Source organism: Phoca vitulina, unplaced genomic scaffold (genome assembly GCF_004348235.1).
Source record: "Phoca vitulina isolate PV1807 unplaced genomic scaffold, GSC_HSeal_1.0 scaffold4, whole genome shotgun sequence".
Lineage (NCBI taxonomy): Eukaryota > Metazoa > Chordata > Mammalia > Carnivora > Phocidae > Phoca > Phoca vitulina.
The window spans coordinates 12,302,954-12,322,764 of NW_022589707.1; the positions used below are offsets into that span (position 1 = coordinate 12,302,954).

Genomic DNA, 19,811 nt, shown 5'->3' on the forward strand with positions numbered 1-19,811 from the left:
TTGGTAGGGCACAAATTAACCTCTATCCACTTTATATACGTGCCTCACATTGTAGAACAGTCTCGTGTAAACATCCGGATGAAAGCCTTCAAGTTTAAAAAAATACATACATCATTTCAAAGACACTGTCTAAAGCAGGGGTGGGCAAACTGTGGCCTGCCAGCCACATCCAGCTGCGGCCTTTTGTTGTTGTTGCTGTTAGTAAAGTTTTATGGGAACACAGCCACGCTCGTTCGTTGACACACTGTCTGTCCGTGGTTGCTTTTATACCATGATGGCCCAACTGTTCAAACAGAGGCCATATGGCTCGCACAGCCGCATGGAAACATTTGCTCTCTGGCCCTTTACGGAAAAAGCTTGTTGGGCCGTGGCGTACAGCCGTCTAGTCACAGGACAGCTCACGGACCAGCAGCTTCAGCATGATTGGAGTGCTGGTTCAAAATGTACAAACTCAGAACTCAACCAGACTGACTGAGTCAGAATATGCATTTGAAAAGGACCCCCCTGGTGACAAACATGAATGTTAAAATTTTAGAAGCACGGGTCTGAGGAACACAGTACTAGAGATAAATAAAATGACACAAAAGAGGAGGGCCTACTACTAGACTGACAATATTTTATTACTGGACAACAGAGGAGAGGGTTACTGGCAAAGATCTGCATAAAGATGAAGAGGAAAAAAGAGGTAGGTTGAAAATTATGGAGAGCATTAGGATTGTATATGAAGGGGAGAGAGTTCTAGCATCCATTTATACCCCTACAGAGGATGGGACATGCACAAGCTACTTTACCCCAGATGGCTAGGGTTTTTTTGGTAAAAGAACCATTACTGCTGAAAGCAGGTCTAGGCCCTGTATCACTCTCCCCAGTGAAAAACAACAGGTAAATAAGAAACAAATTTGCCCATTTCAACCAAGTCCATTTGGTGGTCATATTCATTTCCTTTTTAAATACTCCATTTTCCCTGTGTAACGGGAAAATTGTTTTTCCAATAAGGCAAATGGGTTATGATTTGCTCCCTGAAATAAACATGTTATAAAGCCCACTTTAAATCTCTATTTTATTATGTGTTATTTGTGTTCCATTTGTAACAGGCTATATGCTGTCATTTTGGGTTTGCTTTATCCAACACTGGAAGGCCCTGACAGAGATGAATACCATTTCCTCTCAAAGCTACAAAGCCTGATCTATCGTTAGGTTTATATTTCATATCGTTATGTTTCCTAAGTTCCCGGGTTGGCAAGTTCCTTGACTAGACACCTCCAAAGAAAAAACTAGACACCTCCAAAGAGAAAAATAACAATATCTGAAGAAGCTCAAGCACCATTTTGTGACCTTCCTTCCACCCAACGGACAGTGCAATTAAGCCTTATGAAAAACACATGTTAGAATCCAAATTCTCACTGGAAAAACGGCTTCATGAGATGGAAAAAGGATGTCAGGCTGTAATTTGAGAGGAAAAGTTATTGCTCCTGTGAATAACAACTTGCAGTTGCTCAGAGACTGTCACCTTCTGCTCCCAAACACGCCCTGCGCTGGGCACCTGGGGCTCACCAGGTAGAAAATACATTCAGGAAAAGGCAATCCTTTGTTTAAGAGCTTTCAGACGAGACCGTCTTTGATTTCAGAGGTGACAAACTGACTTCTGTCACGGAGAACTGATACTTTTTACCACCCCCCACTCTTCGAATTAGATCTGACAAAGAAGGAATGTGGCTGATACTTGATGGTCTTTTCTTCAGAACATCAGGGAATGTTACAGCTGGAAGGACATCTGAAGAGGACCAGTATCCTTTGTTTAGAGATGAGAAATGTAGACCCAGAGAGGTTAAGTGCACTGCCCAAAGTTGGGTCACGAGTGGGTAGCAGATCATCAAGATATGCAATCCTGGAGGACAGTTTCCTCTTTTCTTTTAAATTTTGCACCTTTTAAAAAAAAGACTTTATTTATTTATTTATTTATTTGAGAGAGAGAGCACAACCAGGGGGAGCTGCAGAGGGAGAGGGAGAAGCAGGCTCCCCACCGATCAGGGAGCCCGATGCGGGACTCAATCCCAGGACCCTGAGCTGAAGGCAGATGCTTAACCGACTGAGCCACCCAGGCGCCCCTACATTTTGCACTTCCTAATGCTCAGTCCAGTGCCTGGTACACAGCAGGCGTTCAGAACTTGTTTGTTCAGCTGCGAAGAAATCCCTGAATTCCAGTCCCAAGTTTCTTCCATTATACCGCTTCTTCATGTTTGACAATGGATTAATCTCTCTTTTATCTTCCAAAAGAATCAGAAGTCATATTTCAAATTATGCTTTTACACAGGTATAATTAAATCTTTAAAAGGTGGGATGGCAAAGAAATTAGAGGCTAGAGCGTAACAGACATTTTACAACCTGCAGATGCCAACAGCAGGCAGCCCACCCTACTCCGCCCCCCTTCCCCCACAGTGTAACGGCAATTATATTCCAGGGTGAATAATATAATTATCTAAATGAAACCAGGAAGGGGAAAAAAAAAGGATGCAACATAAAAGGATTAGCTGCTCAAGGACTTGTGGTTGGGGAAGGGAGGAGGATAGATCCAGGCTGACAATTTCATAAAGTAGCCATCAATTATTTAAATCACTGTGACTTTTCAGACAGCATTCTGGACAGCAAGGGAAAAAACAGCCTAAAATTTTGAAAACCATAAATTAGGAGAGAGATGCTTGTTATTTGGTTTTGGAGTGAAACGTGCTCTGCCTTTAGAGAAAGGAGCAAAATGGAAAGCAAAGTCACCCTAAACAGGAGGGGGTGCAAGATGTTACTTTTTTTGGATGTTCAGCAGAACAAAATAGTTTCCTTATAGTACAAGCGTTGGGGCTGCTAAAATCCCATGTAAATAAATTACTCAGTATATGAAAGGGTAGCAGGCTTTAAACAATACCGCAGGCAGAACAGAAAGTGAACTGGGTCAGCAAAAGAGGGGCCTGGATTTCTACTAGTGGAGCTGTCATTTATCAGATGTGTCATGTTAGACCAGACACTTAACTAGCTAAGCTTGACTTCAGTCACAGAGCGGGGTTAAAATTCTAGCTCTACAGTTCTTTGGGAGTCTAGTCTTTCCATGATAGAAAACACCAACACTAACTGGGGAAGATGTATATTATACCACGTACAATCTTTTTCTAAACAGAGTGAGGACATACACAGAATATTTGTCTCACGTATATAAGTTCAGTTACAACAGTCCTCGTCTACGGAGTTTTATGTCTGTTATATAAGTAAAAAACCAGCATGTGCCTCTATGTTCAGGAGCTGAAAGGAGTAAGGAAGTAGAATTAAAATAAACCTCAAATCTGTGCCAAGTCTCGAAGTATCTGTATTTGCTAAGCTAGCTCTACAGTGATTGGTTCTTTCTACCCAGGTATGAGGTCTGCAGCTGGGTTAGAACTCAGGAGGTCAATCTGGTCCAGAGGTTCATGAGCCAATTAGCTTGGTTTTCCCTAGACAGAGTTAGTTGGGAAAAAGTAAAAACAGCTTTCGATCCAGTCACTTATGATTTTCTCTGTAAAACTACTCCGTAAAAAAGCAGACATTATAAATATATAACTAGTCACATAAATATTTAACTAATGCATTTTAGACAAATATATGAGCTACAGCAAGATTTTAAAAAATAGAGTTACCCAGGGATTAATTAAAAACACTCACCAACTAAATTGTAACATTATAAATTACAACTTCGCTCTGAATTCTTTTGTCTTTCACTTAAAGAGAAATATTTAATTTTCTCTTATTTATGTTCTGTACATCAAAAAGTCTCTGATTACTGGCAGCGTACAAATTTCTTGTCATGCTGGATGTTGGAGAAAGTTCTCTCTTCACTTAAAGTTTGGTCCCTCTGTCTACACTCCTTCCACCCTTTTAATTCCTCTACAAACAAAGAGGGCTTGCTAACTGAATCAAGCCTCTGAGCTCGTGCTCTATTTTACTATTATCAGGTCGCTGGACATTCAAGAAGGATGTACACATACCACCTCTTGTCCATTCCACCTCCCAGGCTGTAAACACATTTTTTCTTCTCGATCCATCTACTTCACTACTGACTGGTACACAAATCAGGATCCAGTTGGCCCAGCTGACCCTGCCATCCAACATTTAAAGGTGTGCAAGCAGAAAACCAGAGGCCCCTTAACAGACCCCTGGCATCTCTTCCGGGACGTTTAACACGAAAGCTCTTCTTGAAAGACACAAGTCTAGCTCTTGACAAAGCAAGGATTCATTCTTATGTGGCTAGTTCCTTTGGGTTTAGCTCCTTCTATAAGAAATTCCTGGGGTGACTGGGTGACTCAGTCGGTTAAGCAGCTGCCTTCGGCTCGGGTCATGATCTCGGGGTCCTGGGATTAAGCCCTGCATCTGGCCCCTGCTCAGCGGGGAGCCTGCTTCTCCCTCTGCCTGCAGCTTTCCCTGTGCTCTCTCCCCAGCCCTCTCTCTCTGTGTCAAATAAATAAATAAAATCTTAAAAAAAAAAAAAAAAGAAATTCCTGGAGGAGGAACCCCAAATCCCAGAATAAATTTACTTATTGTTGGCACTGAATGACTTGGTCAAATAATTTTATTTGCTCTTTTGGCCTATGAATTCCATGTTTCCAGAAAGCAAAAAATCCCTAGTCATTTTTTCTCCTTCTAATGGGCAGGAGCTGTTTTTTCACCTTTACATGGATTTTCTCTCCTACTATTTGAGTTGGAAGAAGACACAGGATTAAGTTCTGAAGGTGTCTGTCACCAGTGAATTCCTAGGACTATCTCTGGAGACAGAAAATTTTTGTACCACCTGACTCACTGTCTTTCCTGTGGCTGTAGCAACAGGTCTTCAGCAAGCTGGTTTTACTAGGTGCGGGGGGGGGGCCGGGGGGTGGTGGTGGGTGGGTTGAAGGGAGAAAGATTTTCCTAGAAAGGAATGCTAAGTATTTTAAAAAAAATAGAACCTAAGAGTAAGTTTTAGAATAGTACTTAAGAGTAAATTTAAGTATTTTTACTTTTGCCTTTTTCTTATATTCAAGTTTACTCATCATGTTCATACTTTTATTAAAGCACTTACCACTGTGATATATTTATTTATAAGTCTGTCCTCACCACTGTTGCAACCCCATTCATCCTCACAACTTCTAGAAACAGCTAAAAACAATATCCAACCAATTTGAAAACTTATGATCACATAAAAACCTACAGGTAGATGTCTACAGCAGCTTTATTCATAACCATCCTAAATGGAAGCAACCAAGATGTCCTTTAATAGGTGAATGGATAAATAAACTGGTATATCCATACCACACGCCACATCCATAACTCATACCATGGAATATTATTCAGTGATGAAAAGAAATGAGCCGTCAAGCCATGAAAAGCCATGAATGAATCCTATGCATATTGCTAACTAAAGAATCCAGTCTGAAAAATAGCTAAATACTGTCTGATTCCAATTATATGAATTCTGGAAAAGGCAACACTGTAGTGACCGTATGAAGATTAGTGATTGCCAGAGATGTGGGCAAAGGGGAGATGGGTTGAAAAGACCAAGTACAGAGATTTTTGGGGCGATGGAGAGAGGTGGTAAAATCCATTTTGCATGAGGCTGTAATGGCAGATACATGACGTTACGTATTTGTCGAACCCCACAGAACTTCAAAGCACGGAGAATGAACCTTGATGTATGCAAAATAAAAAAATCATTTAAGGAGGTTAGGGGCTCCCAGGATGTAGTGCAGAATGTGACAAAACCATCTAACTGCATTACAAAATGTATAAAACAATCTTCTTGAAAGGAGTAGGAGAAAAAGGCACTGAACCAAGCAATTTCAGAAATCAGGACGTAAAAATAAAGGCAAAAGAAATTGTACGTAAGAACTATGCATGAGTTGATAAAGTTGCTTCCCACAGGGTGCGGGTTAATAATTCTGACATGCTACACATGTGTGCTGGGCTAGAACAGTCAAGCAAATGGGTGGCGGATGGCGGGGGCAGGTGTTTCACTGTTGGAGAAGGAGGTTACAGATAAAGAAGGTAAGAAGAGCAGGCTAGAATGATCCATATAGTAATGCATTAGAGTTGGAGATATCAGTATGAACTCATTTTTAGCTTAGTATGTAAATACACGTAGGGGCGCCTCAGCGCCTCAGTCTGCTGAGCGTCTGGTTCGGCTCAGGTTGTGACCTCGGGGTTGTGGGATCGAGCCCTGCGTTGGGCTCTACACTCAGCGCAGACTCAGCTTGAGATTCTTTCTCCCTCTTCCTCTGTCCCTCCCCCCCTCTAAAATAAATAAGTATTTTTAAAAATATGTAAATCCAAGTAGCTACATGTAGAAATATGTATGGATAAGAATACATATGAGGGTTAGTATAAATGCATATATTTCTTTTCTCTACCAGCTGAGATGACCAAGAAGTAATGATGCTCCAAGTAGCAACAATCATACCAAGTCCCCTGATCTTGGTTGCCAATACTGTTCTCCAATAACAGCAACTGGGGCTCCTTGGGAACATGGCTGATTCTAGGACTGGGGCAGAAAATATACAGATGGAGCTTGGATATCTTGTAGTGCCAGACAACAAGGAATGCTAAAAAAAAAAAACAAATCACAAAGATGGGGACACAGGTGCCAACTGAAAGAGCTCCCAATGGCCAACGCTGGAATAATCTGAGCAATAAAAAATAAAGTAGTATTGCATTATAAACCCGCTGTCTCCAATAAAAATCCATGAGTCCGTACTGACATCAATTAGCAATTAAATATAAAAATAGGAGAGAAGAGACACATCTCTCTTGCAGAAGCATTCCAAATAATTTATGCAAATACTCTACCTTCAAGGGAGTGGAGCATAACTCCCTACTCCCTGAGTGTGTGGGCTGCACAGCGACTTCCTTCCATAGAGTAGAGTATGGAAAGGAGGGAGGAAGGTAACTTTCTAGTGGAGAAACCTGGCAAACACTGCCTCAGCCAGGTGCTCAAGGTTAACTTTGACAGTGACAAGTCTTGTTGACAGCATGTCTACCTGATATGATGTGATAAGAGTGGCACTTTAGCTCTGGGGTCTTCCTCCCCGAAACACATACCCTCTTGTCAAATCATAAGAAAAACATCAGACAAACCCAGATTGCTGGACTTTCTATACCATACCTACCCACTGTGAAGGCCATTAAAAAAAGGGAAAGTCTGAGAAACTGCTATATCCAAGAGGGACCCAAGAAGTTAAGACAACTAAATATAAGGTGCTGTCCTGAATGGGATACTGGAACAGCAGAAATACATATAAAAACCAAGGCAATCTGAATAACTATGGACATTAATAAGTATGTATCAATACTGGTTGGTTAAACGTAACAAATGCACCAGACTAACAGAAGATGCTAATAACAGGGGAAACGAGGTATGGAGTGTAGGAGAACTCTCTGTAATGTCTCGGCAACTTTTCTATAAACCTCAAACTTTTTGAAATAAAAAGCTTATTAAAAAAACCAAATACTTAATGCTACTTTCCTTGGCAAACAGCACAGGTTTGCTTCTACAAAGCATATCCCTAACTGTGTAAGCCAGAGGCCACCATTTAACATAACTGTTGGCAATTTCCATTTTATTCATTCACCAAATGAGCACCTACTATGTGTCAGAGATTCCTTTTGGCTCTAAAGCAAAACTCTGAGAGGATGGAAGAAAAGGAGACTCTTCTTGTCCAAGAGGCAAGAAATGAATTGATAGCTCAGCCCTCTCTACAAAGGCGGGCTGTTCATTTTGGTAAAGTCTTGGAAGCTAGGGGCAAACACAGCACGCAAGGTCACCAGAGCACGTCTGTGAGCACCTGATAGGCAGCCTTGACCTTGGAATGACCAAGGGGAGAACAAATTAAAACATGCTTTGTGGAATCAAAAGGAAGAAGCAATTAAGCTCCTGTGGCTGAAATGGGGCAAGGAGAAGTCGTACGTGTCCAGAGAAGAGAGGTACAGAAAGCCTTTCATTTAAGTGCAGTCATCTGAATTTGACTTTGTAGCTATTTGCAAGTGAATATACTCAGGGTATTCTGGGCTCTAAAGATAGGACCATCCATCATGGGAATAGCTGTAACTATGGCGGGAAGAGAAGCAGATAAAAATGAGGAAGAAAAAGAAAGGGAAACTAGAAGCCTAGATGGATTTTTTTTTTCCTTCTCAAAAGACTCTATTTCCAATATGCACAATCCAAAAAGGACATAATGACACAGATAACCTGTTAATGAGCTAGCTGCGTGCTGCCTTTTCCCCAAAGCAGGACTTTAACTGACAGAGTTCCTGGGTGTCTGAAAAGGTAATAAACGAGAAATATACAGCTTAATCTTAAGAACCCCATCCAGTCACTGTCTGTGCGGGCTTGGAGAAAAACTTGATAGAGCACAATACTTGTCCCAGAAAGTCTGCCTGTTTGACTAATTATGATAAGCAGTCAAAAGAATGACTTCAAATGCTGAGCTGAGCAAAAGGTGGGGGCACCCAGGAGGTCACTACCTGAAGCTTCGGTCTGCAGAGCAACACTCACAGGAAACTTTGTCTTCCCTTCTGAGCTGGACTCCTAGATCCCCTCCTTGGATGGCCTCCCTGACCCCAGGCTCACTACTCTCTAATCCTGTCTGTGAACTGCCGAAGCCCACTCTCCCTTATCAGCTCATCTATCCGTTAGGCAAGATCAAATCAGACAGGAGCCAATGAGCCCCTTCACTAGAACCTTTCATGACTGTACCTCTTCCCACTTTAAACGTAAACTGTTCTGCTCCAAGTTTAAGACCTTAAGAGTTTTGTGCCCCCTGTCAACCTGATTTCTCACTCTGCACTCATCCCTTCACTCAGGTGGTCTAACCTCACTGTCTCAGGAACATACCTTTTGTGTCTCTACTGATGTTACATTCCTTGTTCGGGTTACTTTCTCCTCTGTTGTCTCTATTTCTACACAGCCTGTGATGCCCAGGTCGGGACCCACAGCTCGCCTAAAGTCTCTTGAATTCTCTAGCCCTCAGTGCTCTCAACTCTCAGACCGCAAGCCTTCTGGAACACTGCGTTCAGTGCTAGTTATAAGCTCTCCCCCACTGCTCTCGGGTCTGCAGGCAGGAGGAATTTCGATTCCCTAACTAACCTGGAAGTTCCCGTGAAATGGGATCCCCACACTTCCTTTTCCAGTGATGGCATCAAGCAGGTGTTTAATCAAGATTTATCATTTAATGTTATCTAGAATTTCAACAGTAGAAATTACTCAACTGCATGCGCTGTACCACTCGTCACAGTCGATGGATCAGATTTTTACCAGCCCATCTTACAGTGTCTAAAGGAACACAAACACATGCAAGTAAAAAGCCAGACAGAGCAGGAACAATGGCTTTATTTGAACAGTTACTCTTGAAGGGCCAATTAACTTTCAAGCTCAGAAATCTGCTTTCTCCCTCCTCATTTTCTCCCTAGAACATATCCAAGCCAGAGCTGCAACATTCAGACAGGGCAAAAATGACTTAGGATAAGAACCTCAACAATTCCCCAAGAGCAGCAGTTCTGTCTGTCTACACTCATCTGGCTCCTACCAGTAATCGTGCCAGCTCAGCAACCGTGCTGCTCCCAAGAATGATAACTATCATTTGCTTGGGCTGTTGAGCTAGGCTTTTCTCTCCTGGTATCTCTTGATGGGATGTTCTTCCTCTTCTCTAGCATTTAAGGAAAAGAAATACATCTGAAGATGCCTTTGTTAGCAAGTGAACTCAAATACGCATCGGGCAAAGGCAGCTCTCCACGGATCTGAACAACAGCGTCTTGATGTAGTTCGGTCCCTGTCAGCCGACCTGTCGTAAGTCGTTACCTCCTCTCCTGCTCATCCACCAGGAGTGCACAGAGGCAAGATCAAAGCAGACAGCAGCCAATCAACATCTCAAATACCCCAAATGAGCCGTGTTTCGTAGAACAGCCCAAGTGACAACTGAGACGGCCATCCGTGGGCCTACCTTGACTTAGAAAATACATTCGGAATCATCGTTTAAAACCCAGGGCTTGTCCCTATACTGATGTCACTCTGAAACAGCCTCGCGCTCAGACAAGTTTCTTAGTACCAAGCAAAGCCGGTAAACAAGTGTCACTCACTGTAATTACTTTCTCATTCGGCAGTCCCTCGTGACTTCTCTATCCACGTGGGTAAAGCCTTCCAGCTGGCTTTTTTCTAAACTGACCTCATAACCCAGATATAATAAATTCTTGAAAAGTTGCATCTAAATTAAAAGCTGTTCCAAACACATTATGAGGGATGATAGATTGCTGAAGAAAACATTTGTAATTATAACTGACTTGTAAAAACAAACTTGGAAATCATTAATAATTCTTATACCATGCATAAGGCTAGTTGCAAAGATTTTCTAGACACATACAAAAAAAATCTTCATTTTTAGCTGCTCTGGGTGCACATGTGCGCGTTCTCTCTCTGTCTATATTTCCCCCTCTCTCCTTGCTTTGCAGAAAGTTATTTATAGAAGTCTAGTTAAGGAGGAACTTTCTAAGAAAACCATATCATTCAGAGATAAGACTATAAAGATATTTATAAAAATTCAAGTTGACCATATTACGTGTCTGTTGTCTGCATATAAAAATCACCTCTCGTTTGCTCACTAGTCTTTTCCATCGATAGTTATGACGACAGATTCCCTTATGATATCATATCAACAAAGGTGGTACTTACAGATTAATCACAAGCATAAGCTGGTCCATTCACTGTTCCAAGACACTATTTAAAAGCTTTTAGAAACTGAGTACTTTTAGAAATTGAACAAAGCAACGACTTTCCCACTTAATTTATTTCTCTTTATGTTCAGATTTTTTCTAAGATATTAAAAACCTGTGAACGACACCACGGTAAAGCGCTTAGGGCGTGACTGGGAATTCACTTCGGGGCCGGCTGAAGAATTAAAATGACCGGGTTTGGTTAAGCTATGAAACAAATACAGCATAAAGTATTCACTGTAGAATCTGGATGGTGAGTGTGTGGGTGTTGACCGCACAATTTTTTTCAGCCTTTTTAGGAATTTAAAATATTCATGATACACTGTAGAAAAAATATTGCCAGGTTCTTACACTGGTTGTCTAATCATGCATAAGACACACTGTTGGTAAAAACTGGTGAAGCTTTTCATTTAATAGGAAACATTTTTCATTCCCGTAGGTTTTTTCTTAACACCATTCCCTTTAATGCTAACGGATTTTCCTGAATGCAGTGATCAGGTGCGTGTGTGGGCCAATAATAGTAAGTTATGAACCACCAAGTCAAAATGGAGAGCCGTTCCCAGAGCCCTGCTGAATACATGAGCCCATACGGATTTCTCACCTTAGTTTTATGAGGTAGCTTGAGCATCCTTCCTACTTTATAGATGAGGGAAGGGAGGGGTGCCAGGGAAGAGAAGTGGCTTGGGCTCGTCTAAGGTCACTGAGCTGACAAGGAGACTAGATCCACATTTTAGATGCTTTTCCCACATGCCACGATAAAATTTACATTAGTTATGTTCCCGAATGCCTATGAAGCATCACACCATAAATTCCACAAAAATAGAAGGTATTTAAGCTAGTAACAGAATTAATACTACAAAACCAACACAGATACGACAATTTGAAGACACAAGTGAATCTTCTAAGATCCTGTAAGTCCCCATTAGTAATGAAAGATTTCATTGGCTCAGCTGTCTCAGAAGTGAACAGGTGAGTGTTGAAAGCCACAGTGACAACATAAACAACCAAAGACAAGAATAAAGGCATCTTCTACTCCATCTTCCTGGCTAAAGCCTGACGCGGCTACTAGTGGTTGGTTATTCGAGGCCCCTACTTGTCATAAAGAGACCAAATAATATTGCTAGTGAATAAAATAGTAAGAGTAAAATCTGAAGAACATCAACACTACAAACTGTGGTAAATTAGTATTTCTTTCAGTCTGGAGAGACACTGAGGATCAGATTAGACCCCAAGGCATTTTGGTTCTAAGGCTTATTTTAACACAGTGGGACCATCAGCGCCACCTCTCAGAGTGCACAGGGGGGAAAAAATCAATTGATCAGCTCTCTTTTCAACTTAATGATTTTCATGATGACGTCCAGCAGACCTTAAATGGGACTAATCTATTTACACTAATAAAAGCTGAATCTATTCTGTACCACAGAGTGGATGGTAAAAACTGGCCGTGATGCAAATACCACTCAAAAGCAACATTTTTCATATTAACATAATTTGATATGATGAAGATGCTGTGCTATCGCTTCCGGCGACACTTCCTTGGGAAACCAGCAAGCGGTTATGGGCAGTACCTTGGCTTTGGGCATCAGTGTAATTATCTCTAGCAAATCATTATACCACAGGCAGCTGTGTCTACCAGCCTTTGGTGAGACTCGCTTGGAGCTCCAGCAATCACTCAGCCTACCACAAACTGTCACTGGGAACCTTACTGACACCAGAATCTAGACCATCCCGGCCCTATTGCCCGAATAGCAATACTTCTACACTGCTTCCTGTCAGAGGGTTTTCAAGGAACATGCAGCAAATTAAATACACTGCATTCCATGTAACTTGCTTCCAATGATCAACTATAGCCACTTGAACAGTGTTCCCCCAAAATTCTACACAGAACCTCAGATGTGATCTCACTTGAAAATAGGGTCTTTGCAGATGTAATTACAGTAAAGACTGATACCGATACAGGATCAGGCTGGATTAAGGTGGGCCCTAAATGCAATGAGACTGTCCTTCTAAGACCCAGAAAAGGATGCTTGGAGACACAGAGAAGAAGGCCACGTCAGGATGGAGGCAGAGAGCAGAGTTATGCTGCCAGAAGCCAAGAAACGCCAGGCCCACCAGAAGCTGGAAGAGGCAAGGGAAGGTCCTCCTCTAGACCCTCTGGAGGCCATGTGGCCCCTGGCTTCCAGAACTGTGACAGGATACGTTTCTGCTGTTTAAAGCCACCCAGTGGTGGTCATTTGTTATGGCTGGCCTAGGAAACAGATACACTAGCTTTAGTGTAATGAACACTGCATGCTACTTCCGCTGCTGAAGAACAATCAGTGGACAAACTCCAGGAAAAGAGAAAGAGGTTAAAACAGTATCATCACGTGCTGTCACGCTAGGGTAGGGGGAGGCAGGAAACAGAGGTTACTAGGTGGGTGCTGGAGTCCAAAGGACAGGAGCAGGTAAATACAAATTAGTGAGGAGAGGAGATGCAGGGGTTTCTGAAATCGAGACGGATGGCAGGGGTAGGGGAGTCCGCAGAAGTCAGAATTCTGTAAAGGCGAGGGTGAATCAATGCTAAAATGCACACACATGTGACATGGGGAAGGAAGGAGACACGTTTTATAAACATTACTCCACCTAATCATTAGAAATAATTCCTGTGTTCCTTTGACACCCATTTTATTATTCTCGTTTTATAGAGGAGGAAAAATAGGTACAGAGGAATTAACAATTTGGTCCTGGCCACAGAGTTATCAGACGAAATGGCTGCGATGTAAAATCATTTGTATCTGATTCCAAGGCGTATGTATCAAAGTTGGTTCAAGGTATCAAAGACAGCCCTCTGTCAAAAGCCTGACTGAATTCAAGAATGTCTCAACTATAATTTCGTATACACTTCCTCTCAGGGCAATAATTGATTCTACGGAGTAGAAAGATCCGGACCAGTGGCACTAATTCTGGCTGCATGCTGGGGTCATCTGAGCATCTTGCAGAACACTGATGCCCAGGCCCCGCTCTGGATCAACTGAATTGAATCTCTGGGACGGGATCCGGGCAGGTGGTGTTTTCAGAAAGCTCCTGGGTGATTCTAACGGGTCCTGCTGCTGGGAACCACTGCCCTACGCTCACAGGTAAGAGTGGCCAGTGCAGCTGGCTGAGGAAGAGATGGGTGTGGTGAAAGCTGGCAACTCTAGCCACGTCACATCTCAGAAGTATTCTGACAAATACTGGGGCAGGGAGGAAAATGAAAAAAACGCTTTAAATGTTTCAAGAATGCCTATGTTTTTACTTGCACAGCTTATGCTTTTTTCCTCCAATGATGTGGGAATTTGAGCCTAAGCATTAGGAAAGCTGCCTCTTCCTCTCATCCCTGCACGAGCCAGAAAATGTAGGCTCATCCTGTGTTTGGAAAGAACTCTGTAAAATTCAGCAATGTGCTAGACTAGGAAGCAGCTTCTGCTGCCACTGCAAATATTGTTTTTACAATTTCTGGGCCTGTATGAAACAAAGCTGGATAGTTGTTTTTTTTTTTTTTTTAAGTGACGTCTCTTACTCACTGCAATGCTAAGAGCCCACGGTGTTAGCTCCCATTTCCTAACTTCCAGCTGGGCATGGTGGTGTGATACATTGCAACACTTCTAAAACTTCAGTCTCTATCAAAATTACCGGACCCGGCGGCGGTGGGGGGCGGGGGGCTAATTAGAACAAAGATTCTTTCAGGAACTTGCATTTCTCACCAGCTGATGCTGACGCCAACAATCCACGGGCCACGCTCTGTGTCGCACTGGTACAAACTAGTGCTTCCCAAACTCTAAATGTGCCTGGAAATCATACGCCGATACTATACAAATACAGATCCTGACTCAGAGGTCTGAGGTTCTTTTCCACAGACCACTCTCTACGTAGCAAGGGTGTAGCATATTCCATTGGGGTTGGGGGAGAAAACTTTCTTTGTACCTTTGTTCAGACGGCTGGAGGCCCATTCAACAGTTTGACAGGTTGAAGACAAGACCCCTGAGCACTAGCCTTCTAACCCTTTTTCTGGATGCAGATACTACAGAAGAAATAAATTAAATGACCTCCCCCAAAACTGAGTGGGTGTTTCCTCATGTCTAAGGAACGAAAACTTTGTAGACTCCTATAGATGTATAAAGTAGTTGAAAGGATATCCACTTCAACTGACCATTTCCATAGCTCCATGTCCACAATGTCAGAATGCTCATTTCTCTTCTAAGAGATTTCCTTAATTTGAATCAGTGTGCTTTGCCTTGCAACAGGTGGAAGCCATTTTGGAAAAAAAAAAAGGAGGGGGGATGGCAACAGAGGACTCAGACAATAAGACCATGAGGGATATTCAATCCTGCCTTCATGTGGATAGACAGCATCAGAGGAATAAGAACTGTAACGTTTTAGTTTAAGTTTGCCAACAATCTTAAACCCACAACCACAAATCTTGGGGGAAAACATGCACATACATGTTCTTGTATTAAGGAAGCCATCAATTCATTCACTTTCAATCACTCAACCATTCATCCATTTATTAAATATTGAGTACCTCCCTCTATAGCAGACACTCTTCTAGGAGCTGAATATTTAGGAGACAACCCTCTGCAAAAAATATTCAAGCTATTTCATCTACTGGAAGGTACCTTGGGCACCAAGGTGAGATGATTGCTTCTGTGCTTTCACTTCTTTCTCTTGGAGGCAACACAGAGGAGTAAGAAATCTAGGGCAGTGTGTCCCGAACTACGGTGAGAGCCCAGGCCAGTCCCACCACCCCATCTGTTGTACATTGATACTTTAATAAAATACATCAAAAACTGATTAATAAAAAAAATTTAAAACCACAAAGATACACAAAGCACAAGTCCCCTCCTTTTTTTGTTAGTTTCAACAGGCAATGTCGAATTCCTTTAAAAGGAGGGAGGGCATCTAAATGCTTACTCTCAAATTCTGTGCATCTCACGGCGGACTGGTAACAAATAGCCTGCAGACAAGCACACTCCTCAGGCTACATTTTGAGTAGAACTCATTTAGACACTGGACTCCAGGGTTAGGTTGCCTGGGTGTGAATTATAGTTCCAGTACTTGCTAGCTATGTGACTGTGGGCAAGTTATTTAATTTCACTATTTCTCAGTTTCCTCCCCATAATAAGAACGCCACCCTCACAAAGCTGTTGCCAATACACGTAAAACACAAGTCAACACATACCAAAGAATCAGAATCGTGTCTTGGCTCATAAAAGTGTTAGCTGCTATCATTACTACTATCTACTAGTAGGAACACAATCGTTACAATTGCTACCATTATTACTATTGGTACGATGCGTACCATTTGGGGCCAATACCTGCACAGTTGTTTCACCTATAAAATGGTGTTTGTCATCTCCTCCTTCCTATTTACTTCCTTCCCTTCTGTGAATTCTGTACCTAGACAGTGAAATTCTGGATTCGAAAGCACGTTACCACCCATGGAAATGCCCCTTTGTAACAGACTGTCTATACCGCCCCGATGCCATTTCAGAGAGGTAAGGACAGAGCGTCCTGGGGTTCTCTGCATCTGCACATCATCAAACAGATGAAAGCAGCGCTGAGACAGCCGTCCTTCCACCCCCTCCCCCAGAACCCAGGTGTGCTGATGCTGTGTGACCCTGGGTGCTGCCTCAGGGCAAAGGGACGATCCTTTCTTCTCAGAGACCCAAGGACAGTCTAGCAGCGGGAATGACTTTAAAGGACATTTTTTAATCTTCAAGTAATTGACTACTTAACCGAGCTGCATCTTTTACACATATATGTATTTCTCCAAGCTCCCTTCTTAACAGTTGTTTTGGATTCTCAGCAAAAATTTTTGAGAATTGTTTATTTTTTCTTCAGATCAGTCACCTACAATTAGCTGGGAATAAAAATGTTATGGTGACTTTTAAAAAAAAATGTTAAGGTGACATTTAAGGAACATTGAAACTTGACCACGGAAAATTATGTTTGAAAACAACTCTCAATGATTATAAAGCAAGAGAATGTCTCGAGATGCGAGAGGAAAATAACCATCTCATTACTTTTTCAATCTCATCACTCTGAGAATATTAAATTTATTGATATGGTCTAGCTAATTTACATTCTCAGAAAATAAAATTTTTATGAAGAAAGAGAGGGCAACAAAATAAATAAGAAAGCAGGTGTTTTGGTTGTGACAACAAATTTGGAAATTAATAAATTGAATGACCTTAGTTTAAAGATTTACTCACTTACACAGAATTCTGTCTTGACTTGGTCAAAGAGAGGAGAGGTGAAGTTGGGAGTTCTCATCTATCCCTTAGAATGGAGTAATCGATTTAGAAAACAAGAGGCATAGTAACACTGGCTGGTGACGAGGTTGGGAGTGATTTAATAAGGTGGCAGTAGGCTGCCCTGAGGTGTCTTATAGCTGGCAAAATGTGGCCCTGACTTGGCTCTGATTATAGTCCACTAGTTATGAGTTGTAATGTGTTTTTGCTATTCAAGCTGAAAATTACCATGTACAATAAGTCAGCATCTTTACTATGCAGATACGCTCCACAGTCCATTGTTGCCTTTGTTTTCTTTGGAATTCAGTACATTAAGCATATTAAAGTTGCTCTGCACAGCAGGGAGCGTGACACCTCGGGGACAGAAATACTGAAAGGTTTCCTGAATGAGAGGAAGTTAATGATATGGTCAGACCAAAGCTAGATACAAACAAGGTTTTGTCACTCTCTCTTTCTGGTCTTCCCACGCCGACTCTGCAGTTATTTCTGACTCTCGAAGCTTATCCACTGTGTCTATCCATCCATCCATCTATCCATGCATGGATGCATTCGTTCAATAAATTATTTATTGAACACCTTCCTGCTTCCTGGTCCTGTACTATGCTTCTGGAACTTACATTCTATTGGGAAAAGACAGGTAATAAACGAGTTAGAAAATCGATGAACTAATAAATATGGTGTCTGTGTTACGACGAAAGAAGAATCAAAGTGTTCAAACAGAGACTAACTGGGGAGATTTATTCAGGATCTGGAGAAAAAAAGAGAATTCCATGCATGATTCACATGAGGAAACATTAATGCAGAGATGGAATTACAGAGGTATGGGCAGAACTGAAAGAAGCAGTGAGGGATGGTGAGGTACCCAGAGACTAGTAAGAGCAGAAAGCTCTGATCAAGGGGAAGAAATGACACCACCAGAGCCCAGTGAGGGCTGGAGCTGTGGAGTGGGTGTCATCTGGCAGGACCTCTGGTTACGGAGGGAGGGGTACACCCACAGCCAGAACAATGATCCAAAGTGGAGAGGGAGGAGATAAGAAACAGCCCTAATCTCTTTCTTCTCTTACCTCTTCCAATCTGCCGCTAGTGCTTCCTATTGGCAGAACCAGATCTTAAGTCCCCTGGCAAGGGAGTGTTGGCGATACAGTCCAGGGAGTTCAGCTTCAGTGTTGGACTGGGTTGGGGTGTCGGAGGGAGGGAAGAATACAGAATAATTAGGGAAGGGGACCTACTTAGGTAGGATAGTCAGGAAAAGCCGCCCTGTGGAGGTGACATCTGAACTGGGCCTCTGAGAGAAGAAGGTCCCAGTCATGCAAAGAGCCAGCGGAAGAGTAATCCAGTGGAGGGACAAGTGAGCACATGCCTTTGCCATTCTCCCTTCCCCGTACCCCATACTCAGTACAGATCCCTCACAAGGAACATATCTCACACAGAGCCAGATGATCCAAATGAAACTTTCCTACGTGTCATGCTATTATTCAGGTTCTGGGAGAGGCGAATGCCTCTATTCTGGTTTCTCAATACCACAGAAGAGTTTGCTCATGAAAAAGAACGCTCATAACTAGAGCATTTGCCTATGAAAGGTCTAGCACTTGTATTAACTCTAAGGTACAAAGAAGGAAAAACCAAGGAACACACATATAAAGGCAGGTAAGGGCAAGCAACTAAAGTAACTATAACTCCTTTCCATTTACACAACTTTCCTTTGAAGAGCTCAAGCCTTCCACACTTTGAGATATCCTCGAATTGTGCAACTTTTGTAAAAATATGCTATTGTGCCCATCATTCTCTCAAAGGAAGAAACACTATAAAGATACACTAACAGTGTAATAATAGTTAATGTACATATATAATTTAAACTCATACTAATATACTTTTAGTTTTAGATTTACCTCCAAGTCACTGGCTAAAATGGATATAAAATAAATACCTCAAGCCTATAAATCCAAATATCTGCTAACAAATTACTTCATTTCTGTTGCCTGGAAACCATTTCTTTATATAACCAAAGTAAAATTTTCAATATTAACAAGATCCTGAATTAAATGATCTGACTTTTAAAGGCCAGTTCACTGGTGGGTTCAAATTCACTGTGAGTTAACCGAACTCTTTACAGTAAGTCTGCCCTAAAAAAAGGGTTTTCTTGTTGGTAGTTGAGGTTTGGCACAATAATTTCCTTCCCTGAAGTCCTTCATACTCCTGGTACATTCACAAGTGGAAAAAGAATTCCCTTCAGGGAGAAGTTCCAGGCAAATAATGAGTTGCCTGCATGTTAATGAGACTCACCATCTTCCATATGCAAAGCCAACCACTTTTTTCTTAAAGATCTGAAGGAATTTCCATTATCTCTACATTAGTTCTAAATTTCCCCAGTGCCGGTTTAATTTATCTCCTCTTGTTTTGTCTCTGATGAATATGGAAACAGATGGTAATTCTTCTTTTTGTAATTTGTGCCTCTTGCCAAGTCAATGAAAACTGCTGACAAAAATAGTTAAGTTCAAAGTATATTATTACCTGTAGGAGAGGCCGCTGCACCCCCATCACCTTCATGGTGTCCGCATTAGCTAGGATCTTCAAGGGGTCAGATGTTTTGGTGACTCCTTCAATCTCCTTGTTGATCTCTGCCAAGACCTGATTGAGGAAGATGTTTTTGATGTACACGGTGAGAAAGTCTCGAAGAGGGCACTGTTTGGCTGGGCCAAGTCCCAGGGCATGCTCGATCTCTTGAATAAATCTGGAGGACAACAGAAGAAAATGGTTGTCAAATATATCAGAAAAAATACTTCTGGAAATATC

General features: G+C 41.9%; 1 protein-coding gene across 1 annotated transcript in view; it reads right to left on the bottom strand.

Annotated features, from left to right (window-relative positions):
• The window catches only part of EXOC4 (exocyst complex component 4), a 731,914-nt gene that overhangs the window by 197,405 nt on the left and 514,698 nt on the right, over positions 1–19,811 (bottom strand). The window contains exon 11 of the mRNA XM_032401540.1: positions 19,530–19,749. Coding sequence (XP_032257431.1) covers positions 19,530–19,749 — 220 coding nt within the window. The remainder of the gene's footprint in view (positions 1–19,529; positions 19,750–19,811) is intronic.